This window comes from Pinus tabuliformis, chromosome 9, assembly GCF_031772625.1.
Source record: "Pinus tabuliformis cultivar Carrire ecotype Pingquan chromosome 9, CPIR1, whole genome shotgun sequence".
In the NCBI taxonomy this organism is placed as follows: Eukaryota; Viridiplantae; Streptophyta; class Pinopsida; order Pinales; family Pinaceae; genus Pinus; species Pinus tabuliformis.
This window is the reverse complement of record NC_142307.1, coordinates 1,616,244,964-1,616,260,350: the sequence shown is the minus strand read 5'-3', so window position 1 is coordinate 1,616,260,350 and position 15,387 is coordinate 1,616,244,964. Positions and strand designations below refer to the sequence as shown.

The window sequence follows — 15,387 nt, the reverse complement described above, 5'->3', positions numbered from 1 at the left end:
GTTATTTAAGCCATATGTATCTACTTGTTCATAATTTTGATTTTTTGGTTGAATAATCCTTATTTCAACCATGCATAAGTTTTGGCATGCATATCAACAAGTCCCTTATATCAACTATGTATGCAATTTGGTGTACAAGGTATAGTCTTGTACTATCATTTTTTTCATCATTTGGTCTATTGGTTGAGATCCATGAGTTGTGGCTTGCATAGAAGACATTTTGTTTCAACCACGTATGGGATTTTGGGAGTCCTTGTTATATCCTTGTTACCATTGGTTATGGGTTGTGCGGAGACCTTGGTCTAGTCAGTGTAGCCTCTTGCATGTGGCAAGGAAAAAAAGGCAACAGCAAAATACAATGAACAACAACCTTAAGAAGATAATTTCAGCCCCAATACATGTTTAAATGGAGCATGTTCAACACATGAAATCTCATGGTGTTGGTATAATTGGTGTGTTGGTTGCAGGAATTTCAACTATGAGTAGTAGATTTCATGGCTCCTAATGATTATCTTGCATATGGTGTTTTTGATCATCCTTGATCAGAACACAATTGATATTAACAATGTTTAGATGGTGTCAGCATGGTGTTTTAGCAAGGTTAGGTCACCCTTTTCCACTGAGGTCAAAGGGGGGAAGTGAGACCAAACATTAGCATGGAGTGAGACCGACCAACTTGCAAGGAATATGGATTAATTTGGTGAAGTGGTTGAAGGTTTCCATCAATTTTGAAGAGGGATATTGTTGGCAGCATGGTGTTGGCATTGATGTCAACATTTTTCAGTAACCTATTTGCATTGGGCATTGATGTCAATAGGTTGGTGGTCAGTGTATGATCATGATGATTTGGCTTACATTTTGGAGGCATTCACATGTTTCATAGGTGCCTAAAGACATGGTGTTGTAGGTGGAAGTAGATTTGAGTTAAAGGGTTTTGAGTTTTCCTAGCTTTACAGTGATTATCGTGGCCTTGCTAGTGTCACCCAACAACATTGTTAGATTTCCGCAGTCTTGCCATTGAATGCATGCAACAATTGGCCTAGGCTTGATCACATTGATATGGTCCTAGTGGTTATGGAATACGTTATTGAATGGGTTAGTGGCCAAGTTGGTCCATTTGAGAGGGTGTTGGGCATCATTGTTAAATTGTCATGTCATGGATCAAATTTGAGTTTAGATGGACAGTGATTAAAGTGAGGAAGCTAGCAAAGCCTATGTGTATGGCACGAGAGGTGTTATTGTTGATTGTATGGACAGAGCATTAGATCACACCTTCTATAGAGTGTGATGTATTGCAGAGATCGTTGACAGAGTGCCAGCACACATGACATAGATAGATCAATGGAAGAATGGATTGTTATGCCTATAAAGTGTGTGTGGAGTGGCTATGCACTGTCGAGTATGGGTTTGATGATGCAAGGATTAAAGTATGATATAAAAGTTATATGTTGTTGATTTATTTGTGCGTGTGTTGATGGTATGCTTCTTAGAGCTACAGGAGACAGATTTTACGGCAAATTGTCTATATTTTGTTTGCAAAGGTCTACTCTTGGTATAGGGAAGTGACACATGTAGTAACATTGTTTTGTATCATATTGAGCTATGTATAGTCATGTCCTTGAAGTAGAGTTGTTGGTTGTGTATGTATGGTTATTGTAGTCATGGTAGTGTTTATGCTTCTATCATAGATCTGTATTAATGTCAAAGCCATATAAAAGTGAGTGTAAGGTCAGAGTGCTTTCTTGATATATATGTTTTTTTTTTTAATTCAGGCTTTTTTTATCCATATTTTTGTGAATTGATTCTTTCAGTAAAAATCACAATGGAATTTTTGTGTCTACACATTTCAATCCATCTAGTGTGGTTCATTGTTAAGACTATATGTTTTTATCTTTAGTATGATTGAGAGGCAGTTTTTGATTGTGTTGAACATATGTTGTATTGCAAAGATAGAGTTTGATGTGTTATTATTGTTGAGTGGGTTTGATGAGCATATTTGTTGATGAGAAAAGAGATTGATTGTGCGCTACAGAGAGAGATTTGAGTTAGTAGTTTTTTTATTTAGATTCAACAGAAGGATTAAGTGGGTCCAGTCTAAAAATTGGATGAAACATAGCCTACAGTGTTTGAGTAGAGATAGTGGGCCCTAGTTTGAAAATTTGTGAATGTGGTCCACATGAGCTTAAATGTTGGGGCCTTTAGCAGGAATGTGATGACTTGTTGATTCAAGGAGTGGTGGCTTCATTCAGGTTGTGGTCTGAGAAACTGGGAGAAGTGGTTTCCCTCCAATGGTGGCCAGAGAAACTATTAGAGGTAGGGGCATGTAATAGGTTGGGGCATGTAGCAGGTAGTGGCCTACATAGTTGAGGAAGTGGTGGCTTTCGTTAAGTAGTGACATGGAGTGAGTCGTTGCTCGCATCCATCACAAATTGGGTTTGTACACTGGCGGTGGCCAGTGAATTATGTAAGAAGAATATTTCTTAATAAAAGAAGAAGAAGCAAATAGAGGACGGTGGTTTTTCTCTTGGAAGGTTTTCCACCTAATATTTGGTGTCTTCATGTGATGATGATGATGATTTATGTGTTGTTTGTATGTGTATATGCCTTCATGTTATATATGTTGCTCATATGATCTAGTTCATGCATGTGTTATTTGCTGCTAATATCCTATAGTGCTAGTTAATCAATTGAAAGATCAATTATTTGTAAAGAAAAGGACAAAAATATTAATTGTTGATTTATTGGTACAACATGATTCACACCCCTATCCACAATAGGTAACAATACTTTATATAAACTTTAAAGAGAAATAAAGTAATTAAAAGTAAAAATATCATAAAAAGATGTATGGTTCTCTCTCTCTCTCTCTCTCTCTCTCTCTCTCTCTCTCTCTCTCTCTCTCTCATATATGACTTAAATAACTATTTGAATATCCATGTTAATTAATATATTTCAATATCAACTTTATCTGTATATAGAAAGAGAAACAATATTCTAAAAAATATTAATAACAATAAATATTTTAATTTGCATGTTGATTAAAATATTTCAATGTCAAATATGTATATATTATGTAAAAGAATTGAATGTCAAATATTTCAAGTAGTCTTACTATTTTATATTTTGATCTTCTTCAGGTTAGTTAATATTGTTTGAAATCCAAGAAAAAAAAATGTTGGAATTATAAGTTGAAGCTATATAGTCTACACAATTCAATTCAAGTGACCAAGGGGATTTTCAAGACATTCAATTTATTTATGCATTTAAATATGCAATTTAAACAATGAAAATTATACATGATATACATATAAAATCGTAATTGCATATTTATATCAATCACCAAAAAGGATTGAATCTCTTGAAATGCAAACTTATGTTAGGTTTGATCCCTCTGAGAGCTTGCTAGATCTAAATCCATAATTAGGATGGATCTATACTTATAACATATCCCATTTCTTCAATGATAAAGCAACATATACTTATAAATGTGTGCTTTAGAGTAAACCTGCCTTCTAAATTTTATAGATGTAGGCTTATATATGTAATTTAAGAGAGAAAATAACATCAAAATGAAAATGAAAGTGATAATACATTTTGAAGGAAGATTTTATTATTAGTTTTGACTTCAATTTTATTTAAAATTGGAAAACACGCACCAGTACAAACTTCCATAAATGATTGGAAATCATTTTATTGCATAAAAAATAATTTTAAAATTATCATGAAATGATATAATTTCATAAAGAATGAAACTAGTTTCAAATCAAATGTGGATTTAAATGTATTAACTATTAAATGGTTAATAAATTTAATAATCATTAATCATAATAATCATCAAAACAATTATTTCCTAATATATCGTATATTTTAAAAAACACTAAAGTATAAGTTTCTTTCAAAAAAAAGAATACATTTACTTAAAAAAAATATGCAACAAGATTTTTAACCATAAACATGTACGTTTATTTTACTATGAAGATTTTTAATTTTTAAATAGCATTTGTTAGAATTCTGTGATTTATCTATATAACATACCCAAAAAATTATAACTCAATTCATTTAAAAAAAATAAAAAATAAATAAAACTATTTTGTACAACATTAATTTGTGTATATTAATATATTATTATAAATATTTTATTATCTATTTAATAATTATTAATTAAATTAAAATTCTAAAAACTCGATTCCAAAATAAACCATACAACACTGAAAAGAAAAACTTCATGCCTTCTCAAATTGGCTTCTACGATAACTGCAAATGTGTTTTGTTAGAGTCGTACTCAAATTGCAATCTCGTGACCTATGCAGTAGAGCAGTTGTACAAGGAGAACAAAAACTAAAGGCTGACTAGTTCGAAAGAACATTCATAAGGTTTCACATAGCCAAATTATGTAGAAATGACCAAATATATTGCAGCTGCTGACAGATTTGTCATATCTCTTGAGATAGATGAGGCTGACTGTCATATAGACCCCGATATTGTTACAAGCTGACAGATTTGTCGAACATGTTATTACAGTTTGACAGATTTGTACTCATCTCTAAAGAGCGAAGAGATGAGGCTGACGATCACATTTGTAAGTTTATGCATGTGGGATTTTGGAGGTGATCGTAAGTTTATGCAGGTAGGAGGTGGTTCTGTATTCCAAATATCAAGTATCATGTGTGTAATAAATCATGTGATTTATTGGTTCACTGTATTTGCATATAAGAATATAGTGATATTCAACAATGAGTTTAGTTTATTTTATTGAGGTAACTAATTAGTTGAGTTTATTTTATTGAGGTAACTAATATATAATGTTATTAATTTATTAATGTGTCAGGTGGTATGTGTTATTTTTTAGATTGTGTACTTGTTAAGTCAAGAAGTTCATTTTATAGTTTAATATGAGAAGAATGTGTAAATTTGTCAATTAATTAGTTTGTTTCTTTTTAAAATAAAAATAAAAGTTAAAAATTATGTTCTAAATAGAAAATTAATGTTGACTATAATAATAAAAAATGAATATGTTCTAAAGTAATTAGAAGTAAAAAAAATGTGTGAGTAATATAGTAAGTCTTTCGAATTAATCAAGTCATAATTATTTGGTCGAAGTTTCTAACCAGCGAATGTGGTTCATGTTCCGGACAAAGGTCATAATATTTTAATAGGAATTAATATTGACATACACTTAAAAATATGTTAATAATAAAAAACCATTTTAATTTGCCTCATAAATATGGATGTACATGTTATGTAAAATATTTTAATATCAAATGCTTATACATTATATATCATGTTAAAAAATTATGTATATATCATGAATAAATTAGTTTTTAATATAAATTGTCTATACATGATATATCATGTTATAAGATTATGTATATATCATGAATAAAATAATTTTTTATGGTTAAAATATTTATTTGGTCTTATATATATTCTATTTAAAGTTTAAAAATACAATTTCAACAATGAAAAATAACAGATTATATTTTACACTCCAAAAAAATTTATCCATTAGTAAACTACTCTGCCCTACCACCACATTTATAAATAGATTAATTGATTAATTGATAAACCTTCGTTGAAACCCTAATTCAGTCGTAACTTTATTTTCATTTATGAAAATGGCAGGGATAGTACTGTCAGTATCTAATAAAATTGATTTTTTGATATTTTTGGGGACGTTCTGACGAATAAAGATCCTGTACACTACATCAAATTAATATGCCAATGTGGTTAGCAAATCATAAAATTAATATGCCAAATTGGTCATGTCGATAAAAATACTTTGAGCGAGAGAAAATAAAGTCGCTCGATTCTACCGAACCGAAAAAAAGTGAATTCTGAATGACTCCGTTCTAGGTTTCGACTACTCTGGTCTCAGCCCTCTATATAAAGGCCTCCAGTGTTCTTTCTTCCAGCGCAGAGAGCATTCCCCTCCTCTTCGATCTTGCGTATTAATTGCAGTTGTATTCTGTTTGAGATCATGGGTTTGCTTGACCGGAACCTCGTCTCCCAATATTCAAGATTGAGTTTCATAGACAGGCTCCTCTTCCTAGTAAGTATCACCATGAAATGAAATGTTGTAAATGTAGAATACTGAATGAATGAGGGGTTATGAACTTTGATTTTTCTCTTTTTTTCTAATCTGCAGATTATACATTTGGTGGATCGATTCTACGCGTGGCATAGATTGCCTGTCTGCCTAGGACTCCTATACCTGGAGATAAGGCGGTCATTGCACCAGCGTTATAATCTTATCAATGTGGGAAGTACGGCAGTGCAGGGAGGAAGATATAATGCAGTGGATAGAACTCCCGATGGAAGTTACGATGACCCGTTCTATCCCGAAACAGGATGCCAAGGGGCATTCTTTGGGCGAAACATGCTGCCTTCTCCTCAGCATGATAAGGTCATTAAACCATCCCACCCAACATTGTTTCTTTTCCACATTAAATAGATTAATCTGATAACTAAATTACATTAAATAGATTAATCTGATAACTAAATTACATGTACATTTACTAAACAGTTGCTAAAGCCACATCCCATGGTAGTTGCTACCAAGCTGCTCTCTCGGAGGAAATTGATAGATACAGGCAAACAATTTAACATGCTTGCTGCCACGTGGATCCAGTTCATGATTCATGACTGGGTCGATCACGTTGAAGACACCACGGTACAGGTAGGCACAACTTTTTGAATCACAATCACAATTTTCAATGCCAATATCAGAAATTATATCCTTATTCAATATATCTATACCAGAAATTATACAACATTAACATTAATTCATGATTTTTCAGGCAAAGTTAAGCACCCCACCTAACGTTGCTCCGCAATGTCCGCTAAAGGCATTCAAATTCTTGGAAGGCAAAGCAGTGCCCACTGGGAGTTATGACATCAAAACAGGATACCTAAATAGGAGGACCGCCTGGTGGTAAGAAAATCTACCTGGACTAAACTCTCTCTCTCTCTAAATCCTCTAAATTGTCAAGATGTCTCACAATGTATATATATATCTCTATCTGTATATACTCTTAACTAATAGCGAGTTATATATACATAAATAAACAGGGATGGGAGTGTAGTGTATGGAAACAACGCGAGTCAATCAAAAAAGCTAAGAACATTAAAAGATGGTAAGTTGAAGTTGGGGGACGATGGCTGCCTTCTTCATGACAGCGACGGAATTGCCCTCTCTGGAGATGATCGTAATTCATGGGCAGGTGTGTCGGTTATGGAGGCTCTCTTTATCCAAGAACATAATTCCATTTGCGACATGTTGAAGGTAATTATATTTTATTGGAACTCTCAATAATCCAATCTAACTTATGGAATACTATGGATGTTACTTGACTATGACAAATGATTATGAAAGCTTTTCATTGAAATTCACATCTCTACCCTCATGTTAGAGAATATTTCAGCATTAAGATCAATCTCAGTGCAGAGTAATATAATTTGGTCAACTTTATAAATGCAGCGTCACTATATTGGTATGAACGATGAGGATTTGTTTCGCCATGCAAGATTAGTGACTTCAGCCGCGATAGCCAAGATCCACACCATTGACTGGACGGTGGAGCTCATCAAAACGGACACCCTCCTTGCTGGAATGAACGCCAATTGGTACATATAATTACATATTGCTTCACACAGGTTGCAGTCTTGAAATTTAGGCCGAAGAGCTAAAATATCAGAGCTAGAATATAGAGGAATTTGTCTTTCTATAAAATGTTCAAATACAGACATTCTTGGTATGGGTTATTGGGTAAGAAGGTGAAGAACATCTTTCACTGTGTGTAGGTATGGGTTATTGGGTAAGAAGGTGAAGAACATCTTTGGTCACACTGGAAGTTCTATTCTGAGCCGCTATATAGGAATGCCCAAGCCTCAGAATCACGGGGTCCCATACTCTCTCACTGAGGAATTTGTGGGTGTCTATCGAATGCACAGTCTGTTGCCAGACAGCATCCTCGTCAGAGACATTCATGGAACTCCAGTGGACAACAAAACCCCTCCAATTCTCAAAGAGTGAGTTGTGTTTACAGGATTATTTAGAATGGAACTCTGATCACATCCTACTTATTTTGAAAGTAGTTTGAACTTTAGACTATGATAATAGCAAATAGTAGTTATATATCCGGTGTCATCCATTCATGTGACTCACAGGATAGAGATGAAGGAACTAATAGGAATTCCAGGAGAAAAAACGTTATCAGATATTGGTAAGGAATCTCACATTGTATCAATGGGGCATCAAGCCTGTGGGGCCCGTTGAAAATGTAATTTCTAACTGCGCAACAGTTGAGCCGTGCAGCAGCGTTAAGACTATAGCCGTGCGCTTCACCAAGGATCCGGGCACAAGACATCGCCGATGAGCGATCGCCGACATCGCATCGGCGAGTCGCAATGGAGGACTTACAAAGAGCTTTGGGTTTTTATATTTTGCGATGAGCAATGGCCGATATCGTATCGGCATTTCGCTATCGGGATAGTCAAGGGGACGGGGTCTTTACATATGACATGCATCCGACCCGATGGGACAGACCCAATAGCATTATAAATAATTTCTGATAAATTTTCAAGCCCGCGCTAATGCAGTTTTCAATGGTTTTTGGCGCATTTTTGTTATATATCGAAATATAAGGAAATACAAAGGGTGCCGATAGCGATGAGTCCCGGACCCGATGGATTTCCGAAACAGAATCATTTAGCATTTGAAGTCCGCCAAAGGCAATTTTTTGTGTTTTGCAGCGTTTTTATATATTTTCAAATATATGGAGAAACAGAGGATTGGCCGGCTTAAGATATGCAATGTGACCCGATGAGGCGGACCCGATAGAGAAGATATATATGTGTGGACCTTTGATATTCAAAATAGTGAGGTGGGCGATATTGTTCAATGGCGTGGAGCTGGTTAAAGCATGGAGCAATACAGCAGTAAGCGACTGCATTCAATATACAGTATGGCCGAAAAGGAAGCAGGTTGCAATTCAACTCTTGCACATTGAATTCTCAGCTACCGCAGTTAAAGTGCAGCTCAGCCAAGGACGAGAAGGACAGCCTCGAGCAGTTCACAGCGTGGGACTCCATTTTTGTTCATTAAAATCATTCAATTTTTTTGTGTGTGTGTGGTTGTTCGCTGAGTGAGAGGAGGGTGAATGAATTATTAGTTGTTGAACATATACAATGTAATGGGAAAGGAATGAATAGAGTAGCACTGTATATTTTTTTGGTGAAATCCTTTTGTGAGAGGAGAAGACTCTTTTGTGATACCAATTTTATTAATGAATAGAAATCTGTTGGTATGTGAAAACTCTGTCGTCTGCAAAAACAGAGCATTATTCTCTGTTCAGTTTATTTTGTTTTTGAGATTTTAACAGAAAAATCCCCAGGGCCCTTAATCTGCCCTCTATGGATGAGACGCTCAAGACCCTCATGGCAAAGAGAGACCAGATCATGTAGACTTGCCGGCACTGGAGAGTAAGAACCTATTATATATACACCTATCTATTTTAGTTACTGGTTGCATTTTCTTTTTTAATTTCATCTATTTTAAATTTGCTAAATTAAAATTTGAAATAGGATGCATGCATACATGTTTGTGTTTGATTTGATAGAGTGTACTTTTTCAGTTTATCGTGACAGGGAGAGGAGCGTAGCAAGATACAATGAATTCCGGCGGAATATGCTGATGATTCCCATCTCAAAATGGGAAGACATCACAGACGACAAGGAGGCCATCCAAATGTTGAAAGAGGTCTATGATAACGACGTTGAACTTCTGGATCTACAGGTCGGCCTCATGGCAGAAAAGAAGATTAAAGGTTTTGCCATCAGCGAGACGGCCTTCTTTATCTTTTTGCTCATGGCATCACGGTGGGTAAATAAATAATTTCTCATTTTATAATATTCCATTCTTCAATAAAAAGCGCAAAATTTATCATTCATTTCGTAAGATGTGTTTTGTGAATATATGTCGATTGCAGTCGATTAGAGGCAGATCGCTTTTTCACCAGTGATTTCAAGAAAGAAGTGTATACCGAGGTGGGGATGGCATGGATAAACAACACAGAGGGCCTCAAAGACGTACTGAAACGTCACCATCCAGAGATGGTAGAGAAATGGATGAATTCGTCGAGTGCATTTTCTGTGTGGAATGCGTCCCCGGAACCCAAGGACAGCACGCCCCTCTATCTTCGTCTCCCTCGTTAACAAATTGTGCCACGCCCTGCTCTACGCGTTAGTTGTGTTATTGAGATGTGGTTCTTTCTTTATTCGGAGTTTCTTTCTTTCTTTCATTGTGTATGTTTTATTCCGTGTTTCTTTCTTTCTTTCTTTGTGTGTGTTTTACCTAAGCCCCAATTACGAGAGGCGATTTGTTGTGTTGCATTTTTGTTGCAAGCGCTGTTGTTGAATAAAGAAATGTATTGTAGTCCCCTTTCTTGGAGACATTGCAAAAAGTTTCGAAAGTTATATTGGTTACCTATCATTAATATTGTTGACGTTACATATTTACATTGTTGCAATATGGGCACGGTTTAGTTATGGTGCCCTTTTTTTCTTTTTTGAAACTATTTATAATATCACTAGACGATGTAGGTAGGCTAAGTTCCAACGATTTTTGGACCTACTATCAGTTCTTTTTTTAAGGGTGGTTTCCCCACGAACTGATATGTGTACTTGCTTGACATAAATAAAAGTTTAACATTTGTATGATAATTAATTATTTCCATATAACTCAAAAGTTAAATGGAATGTTCCCGCAGAAGGATGGAGCGCGCGAGCACCACAGGACTGCGTAAGGGTTTTGGATAACCTTCTGCGGTCACCGCAGGGAACCGGAACCCGCATACCTAGACCCCGATCTCATTACCCCCCGTATTCCCAGCGCCGACAGTATCGTTTCCTTGCCTGTTTTTGACCGGCCATCTGTCGTTTTCGATGTCTTCCTCTGCAGGTATATTGGGCAAAACTATGGATTTGGAGGAGGTTGACTACTCCGAAGACCCACACCCCGACCGCATCATTTTCGGTGGCCCTCATTTTGGTTTTTTGGAAGCCGGCCCTAGCTATCAGGTTGATCTTTTCCCTCACACTCTCCCGGTGGTTACCCTTCTGGATCCTCAATCGACATCACTCCCTGCTGGGATCTCTCAGTCTCCATCGACGCTGGATTCACCCCCTCTGACTCTCGCCACCCTGCACATCCTAGCTACTATTGCGCCCCCATCGCCCCCTTTCGACCCCCATCCACCCGTCTCCTCCCTTCTCACGGAGCCTACTGCAAACCCTATTCCTCTGGTGGCCCCAAATCCTGCGGTTCCCTTTCACTCGCCATCTGGATGTTTTGAGACTCCGGCGGTTAAGGTTCGAGCTACCCCCCCGGCCGGCTCACCGGACCCGCTTGCAGACCATCCATCTGCACCCCGCTCGCGAAAAAGGAAAACGAAGTGCGTTAAATCTACCTCAAGGGACATCTCGATCCGATTTGGGGAATCCTCTGCCATAGGGGAAGCTGCAGCCATGGCTCGCACTATTCTGGTTGGCCATGTTCGTGGACGGGCATATTCGGCTGTTCGACTTACACAATGGGTCAAGGAAATATGGGGTGGGGTACTCCAAGAACTACTAGAGATACAAGTGCTCCCAAGAGGTTGGTTTGCTCTACACTTTGCAAAGGAGGCCTACACTGATTTGGTGCTTGGCAGATACTGGCACATAGAGATGGCACCGGTCCTGCTAAAGCGATGGAGTCCTCTTTTCGACCCCGAGCGAGAACAAATTGGGGCAGGACCACTATGGGTTCGCCTACCTGGCCTCCCTCTTCAGTACTGGTGTGAGGAGGTCTTCATTCGGATAGGAAATGCTCTGGGGACTTACCTTGACCATGATAAAACCTTTGTGGAATCAAGGAACAGAACTCTCGCTCGCATACTTGTACATTTGGACATCCGTGAGGGGCTGGAGGAGAAAATAACTCTTCACTGGGGAAACTACACCAGGATTCAGATCCTGGACTACGAGGGGGTGCCATTTCGATGCCGCCGATGTCACAAGGTTGGGCACCTATTTAAAGACTGCCCCCTCAACAAGAAGACAGAGGACTCCCCCACTGCACCCACTATCCCCTCCAAGACGGCGGCACAGACGAATCAACGCACTCCTGCACGTGGTCCGGCGCCCTCGACTCAACTGACAGCAGCTGCGACTCACTGTTCACCCTCTCCACCAGTCACCAGATCACGGGCAGCAGCAGAAGCCGCAAAAGCTTCGGGTACATCTCTATCCTCTCCCTTCTCATGTATTTCGCTCTGCTCCTTGTATGTACCATCTATATCTGCTGCACATTGCACATTGCCATCCTCTCCTATTATGGCACCTCCTGCTCCCTCCTTGCCCTCTCCTCCTTCACACCCTTCTCCTCCCTCCTCACCTCGGGAATCAAAGGCCCATGGCTATAATCTGCGCCCTCGCATCTCCACCCGGGATCCTCCTCTTCAATTTTCTGGATTGGGTCTTACCATACCTGGTACATCCTCCTCGACATCCCGTGGGCGAAAATCTGACCTTTCAAAGGCTATCCGACGGGCTGGAGCTGAAGTAGCCTCTGGTCGACAATCTACTATAGATGGGGTTCTTATAGCAGTGAACACCCCTGTTAGCGTGCCCCCATGAAGTGCCTCACCTTCAATTGCAGAGGCTTGGCTAGTGCCTCAAAGAAACTAGCCTTGCGAAGACTTTTTGAGATTATTCCTACTGACATCGTTCTGCTTCAAGAGACTCTTGGCCCGGCTGAGCTCATCTCTGATTCATTAAACCATATGTGCCCGGGGTGGATATTTTTGGCCATCGACTCTGCTGGTCGATCTGGAGGTCTCGCTATTGGGTACAACCCAAAAACCATCAAAGTTAATGCATCCTGGGGAGGCCGAGGGTACATGGGTATTGATTTTTATACAGCTGAACTGGGGATCAGCCTTCGGGTAATTAACATATATGGCCCTTGTCAGCAAAGGGAACAGTTATGGCATCATCTACTTGGGCTTTCAATTGTCTCTCAGGAGAATATTATCATTGGAGGAGATCTCAATTTCTCTCTGGGCCATGGTGAATCCTGGGGATCCATGGCACAGGTTGACTTGATCACGGGGTATATGACAGATCTTATGGAAAGGCACAACCTGATCGATGTCCCCATGAACAAACCTCTCCCCACCTGGCGGAATAGAAGGGTGGGCGAGGCGGCCCTAGCGCGCAGACTGGACAGATTTATTATGAAAGGATCCCTTATACAGAAATTGCATCAATATAAACAATGGGTTGGAGCTGGTGGTATATCAGATCACTCCCCAGTTTATTTGGAGATAGCGGGTCCTTTCCAAAAACCAAAAGCCCCCTTTAAGTTTAATCACACATGGCTTCAGGATCCATCTTATATTCGAATGATCTCGGACTTCTGGGTTGCGAATCCGATTGACAGATCAGAAACATTAGCAAAAGGATTTTGCTCCAATCTAGCCCAGCTTAAGCATCTGTCCATCAAGTGGGCAAAGGAGAAGTATCAGCAGGAAAATACGGCTCTACTGAACATCGAAACTGAGCTCTGCACACTGATGGATGAAAGAGGTCTGGGGTTTGTTATGGCGGAAGATAAATCCCACCTGGTGGCTCTTGAAAGACAGAAGTCACAGATATTGAAAGACAGAGAGGAATCTATTCGTCTGCACAGCAGAGCTATATGGTTAAAGGCAGGGGATGAAAACTCCCGATTTTTTCACAATTATGCACAGGGCAGGAAGGTCACCAACACTATATGGAGCATGTCGAATCCAGAAGGAGGTATGGCTGACACATTCAGCAAACTCTCTCACCTGGGAACAACACATTTCAGGAATCTCTATAAAAACCCTCCAGGATCGACTCTTGCTGACATTATAAATATTGTTGGTCATTTCCCCAGATTTGTAAATGGGGATGAAGCAGAGGCACTATTTGATCCAGTGACTCCTGGGGAGCTAGAGGCCACCTTGAAATGATTCAAAAAGGATAAAAGCCCAGGGTCGGATGGGTGGACCATAGAATTCTACCTGGTTTTCTAGGAGCTTCTCAACAATGACCTGCTAAGAGTAGTGGAGGAATGCCGGATATCCGGGACAATGTATAATGCTATCAACACGACATTTATCGCCCTCATCCCCAAATTGGACTCCCCTTCCTCCTTTGATGATTACAGACCCATCTCATTGTGCAACTGCCTCTATAAGATCATCTCCAAAATCATTGCCAATCGTCTCCGCCCAATCCTATCTCGACATATTGCTCCTCAACAATTTGCTTTCCTTGAGCACCGCCAGATTCATGAAGCTATTGGCTCGGCCCAGGAAGCCATCCACTCCATTTGGACCAAACACCTAAAGGCCATCACCCTTAAGATAGACCTGGCTAAGGCATTTGACCGTGTCAGTTGGCTATATATTAAGATGATTCTCATACACTTGGGGTTCCCCCACAGCTTCATCACATGGATCATGGCTTGTATCACCACCCCTACCTTTAGTGTGCTCATCAATGGATCTGCGTCGCATTTCTTCCACTCTGAAAGAGGGCTCAGACAGGGCTGCCCCCTGTCACCACTACTTTTTTTGATTGTCATGGATGGTCTCAGTCGGTTGATTGCATCAGCTAGGAGGGTGGGTGATCTTGGGGGTCTCAAGATATCAGAGGACTGCTATATCACTCATCTCCTGTTTGTGGACGATGTTATCATTTTTCTTGATGGCAGTATCAGGGACTCCCGCACATTCTCAAAGATCCTATCCCTCTTCTCATCTGCCACTGGCATGCTAGAAAATCACTCAAAATCCTCCATCATATATACTCGCACATCCATCCAAGAGTCCCAATATGCTCAACGCCTGTTTCCTTATGGAATCACCCCACTTGATCGGGGTCTAAAATATCTAGGTTACTGGATAAAGCCTGTTGCTCAGAAAATTGCAGATTGGACTTGGTTAATAACAAAACTGGAGAAGCGGTTAAAAATTTGGAGCCACAGATACTTATCAAAAGCAGGCAGGCTTGTACTGGTAAAATCTGTCCTTGAGGCCACACCTGTTTATTGGATGGCTCTTGCCTAGATTCCTAGGAACATCTTGGTCAGGCTACATCAAATTTGCAACAGATTTTTATGGAATGGGAACCAAGACAAGAGGATTTTTGCCTGGGTGGCCTGGAACAGGATAGATGTGCCTAAGAAGTGGGGAGGCTGGGGCCTAAAAGACCTGCCTCTATTTGCCCAGGCACTTGCTGCAAAAATGGGGTGGACACTGATCACGGGACAAAATCTTTGGACAAGCATTACTTATCACAAATATATCTGGCCTATGA

General features: G+C 39.2%; 3 protein-coding genes across 3 annotated transcripts; all 3 read left to right on the top strand.

The window, feature by feature from the left end:
- The first annotated feature begins 5,977 nt into the window (after positions 1-5,977).
- On the top strand, positions 5,978-10,279 carry LOC149154967 (alpha-dioxygenase PIOX-like). Its single transcript, XM_089444270.1, has 11 exons — positions 5,978-6,049; positions 6,146-6,403; positions 6,524-6,676; positions 6,798-6,931; positions 7,069-7,282; positions 7,478-7,623; positions 7,801-8,028; positions 8,167-8,270; positions 9,421-9,480; positions 9,633-9,876; positions 9,987-10,279. The coding sequence occupies exons 1-11, from the start codon at positions 5,978-5,980 to the stop codon at positions 10,210-10,212; spliced, it is 1,839 nt and encodes a 612-aa protein (XP_089300396.1). The 3' UTR covers positions 10,213-10,279.
- A 2,392-nt stretch (positions 10,280-12,671) lies between these two features.
- LOC149154966 (uncharacterized) lies at positions 12,672-14,036 on the top strand. The gene has a single exon (XM_089444269.1). It carries the CDS (start codon positions 12,672-12,674, stop codon positions 14,034-14,036), a length of 1,365 nt encoding a protein of 454 aa, XP_089300395.1.
- Positions 14,037-14,651: 615 nt separating this feature from the next.
- LOC149154965 (uncharacterized) lies at positions 14,652-15,137 on the top strand. The gene has a single exon (XM_089444268.1). It carries the CDS (start codon positions 14,652-14,654, stop codon positions 15,135-15,137), a length of 486 nt encoding a protein of 161 aa, XP_089300394.1.
- The last annotated feature ends 250 nt before the right edge of the window (positions 15,138-15,387 follow it).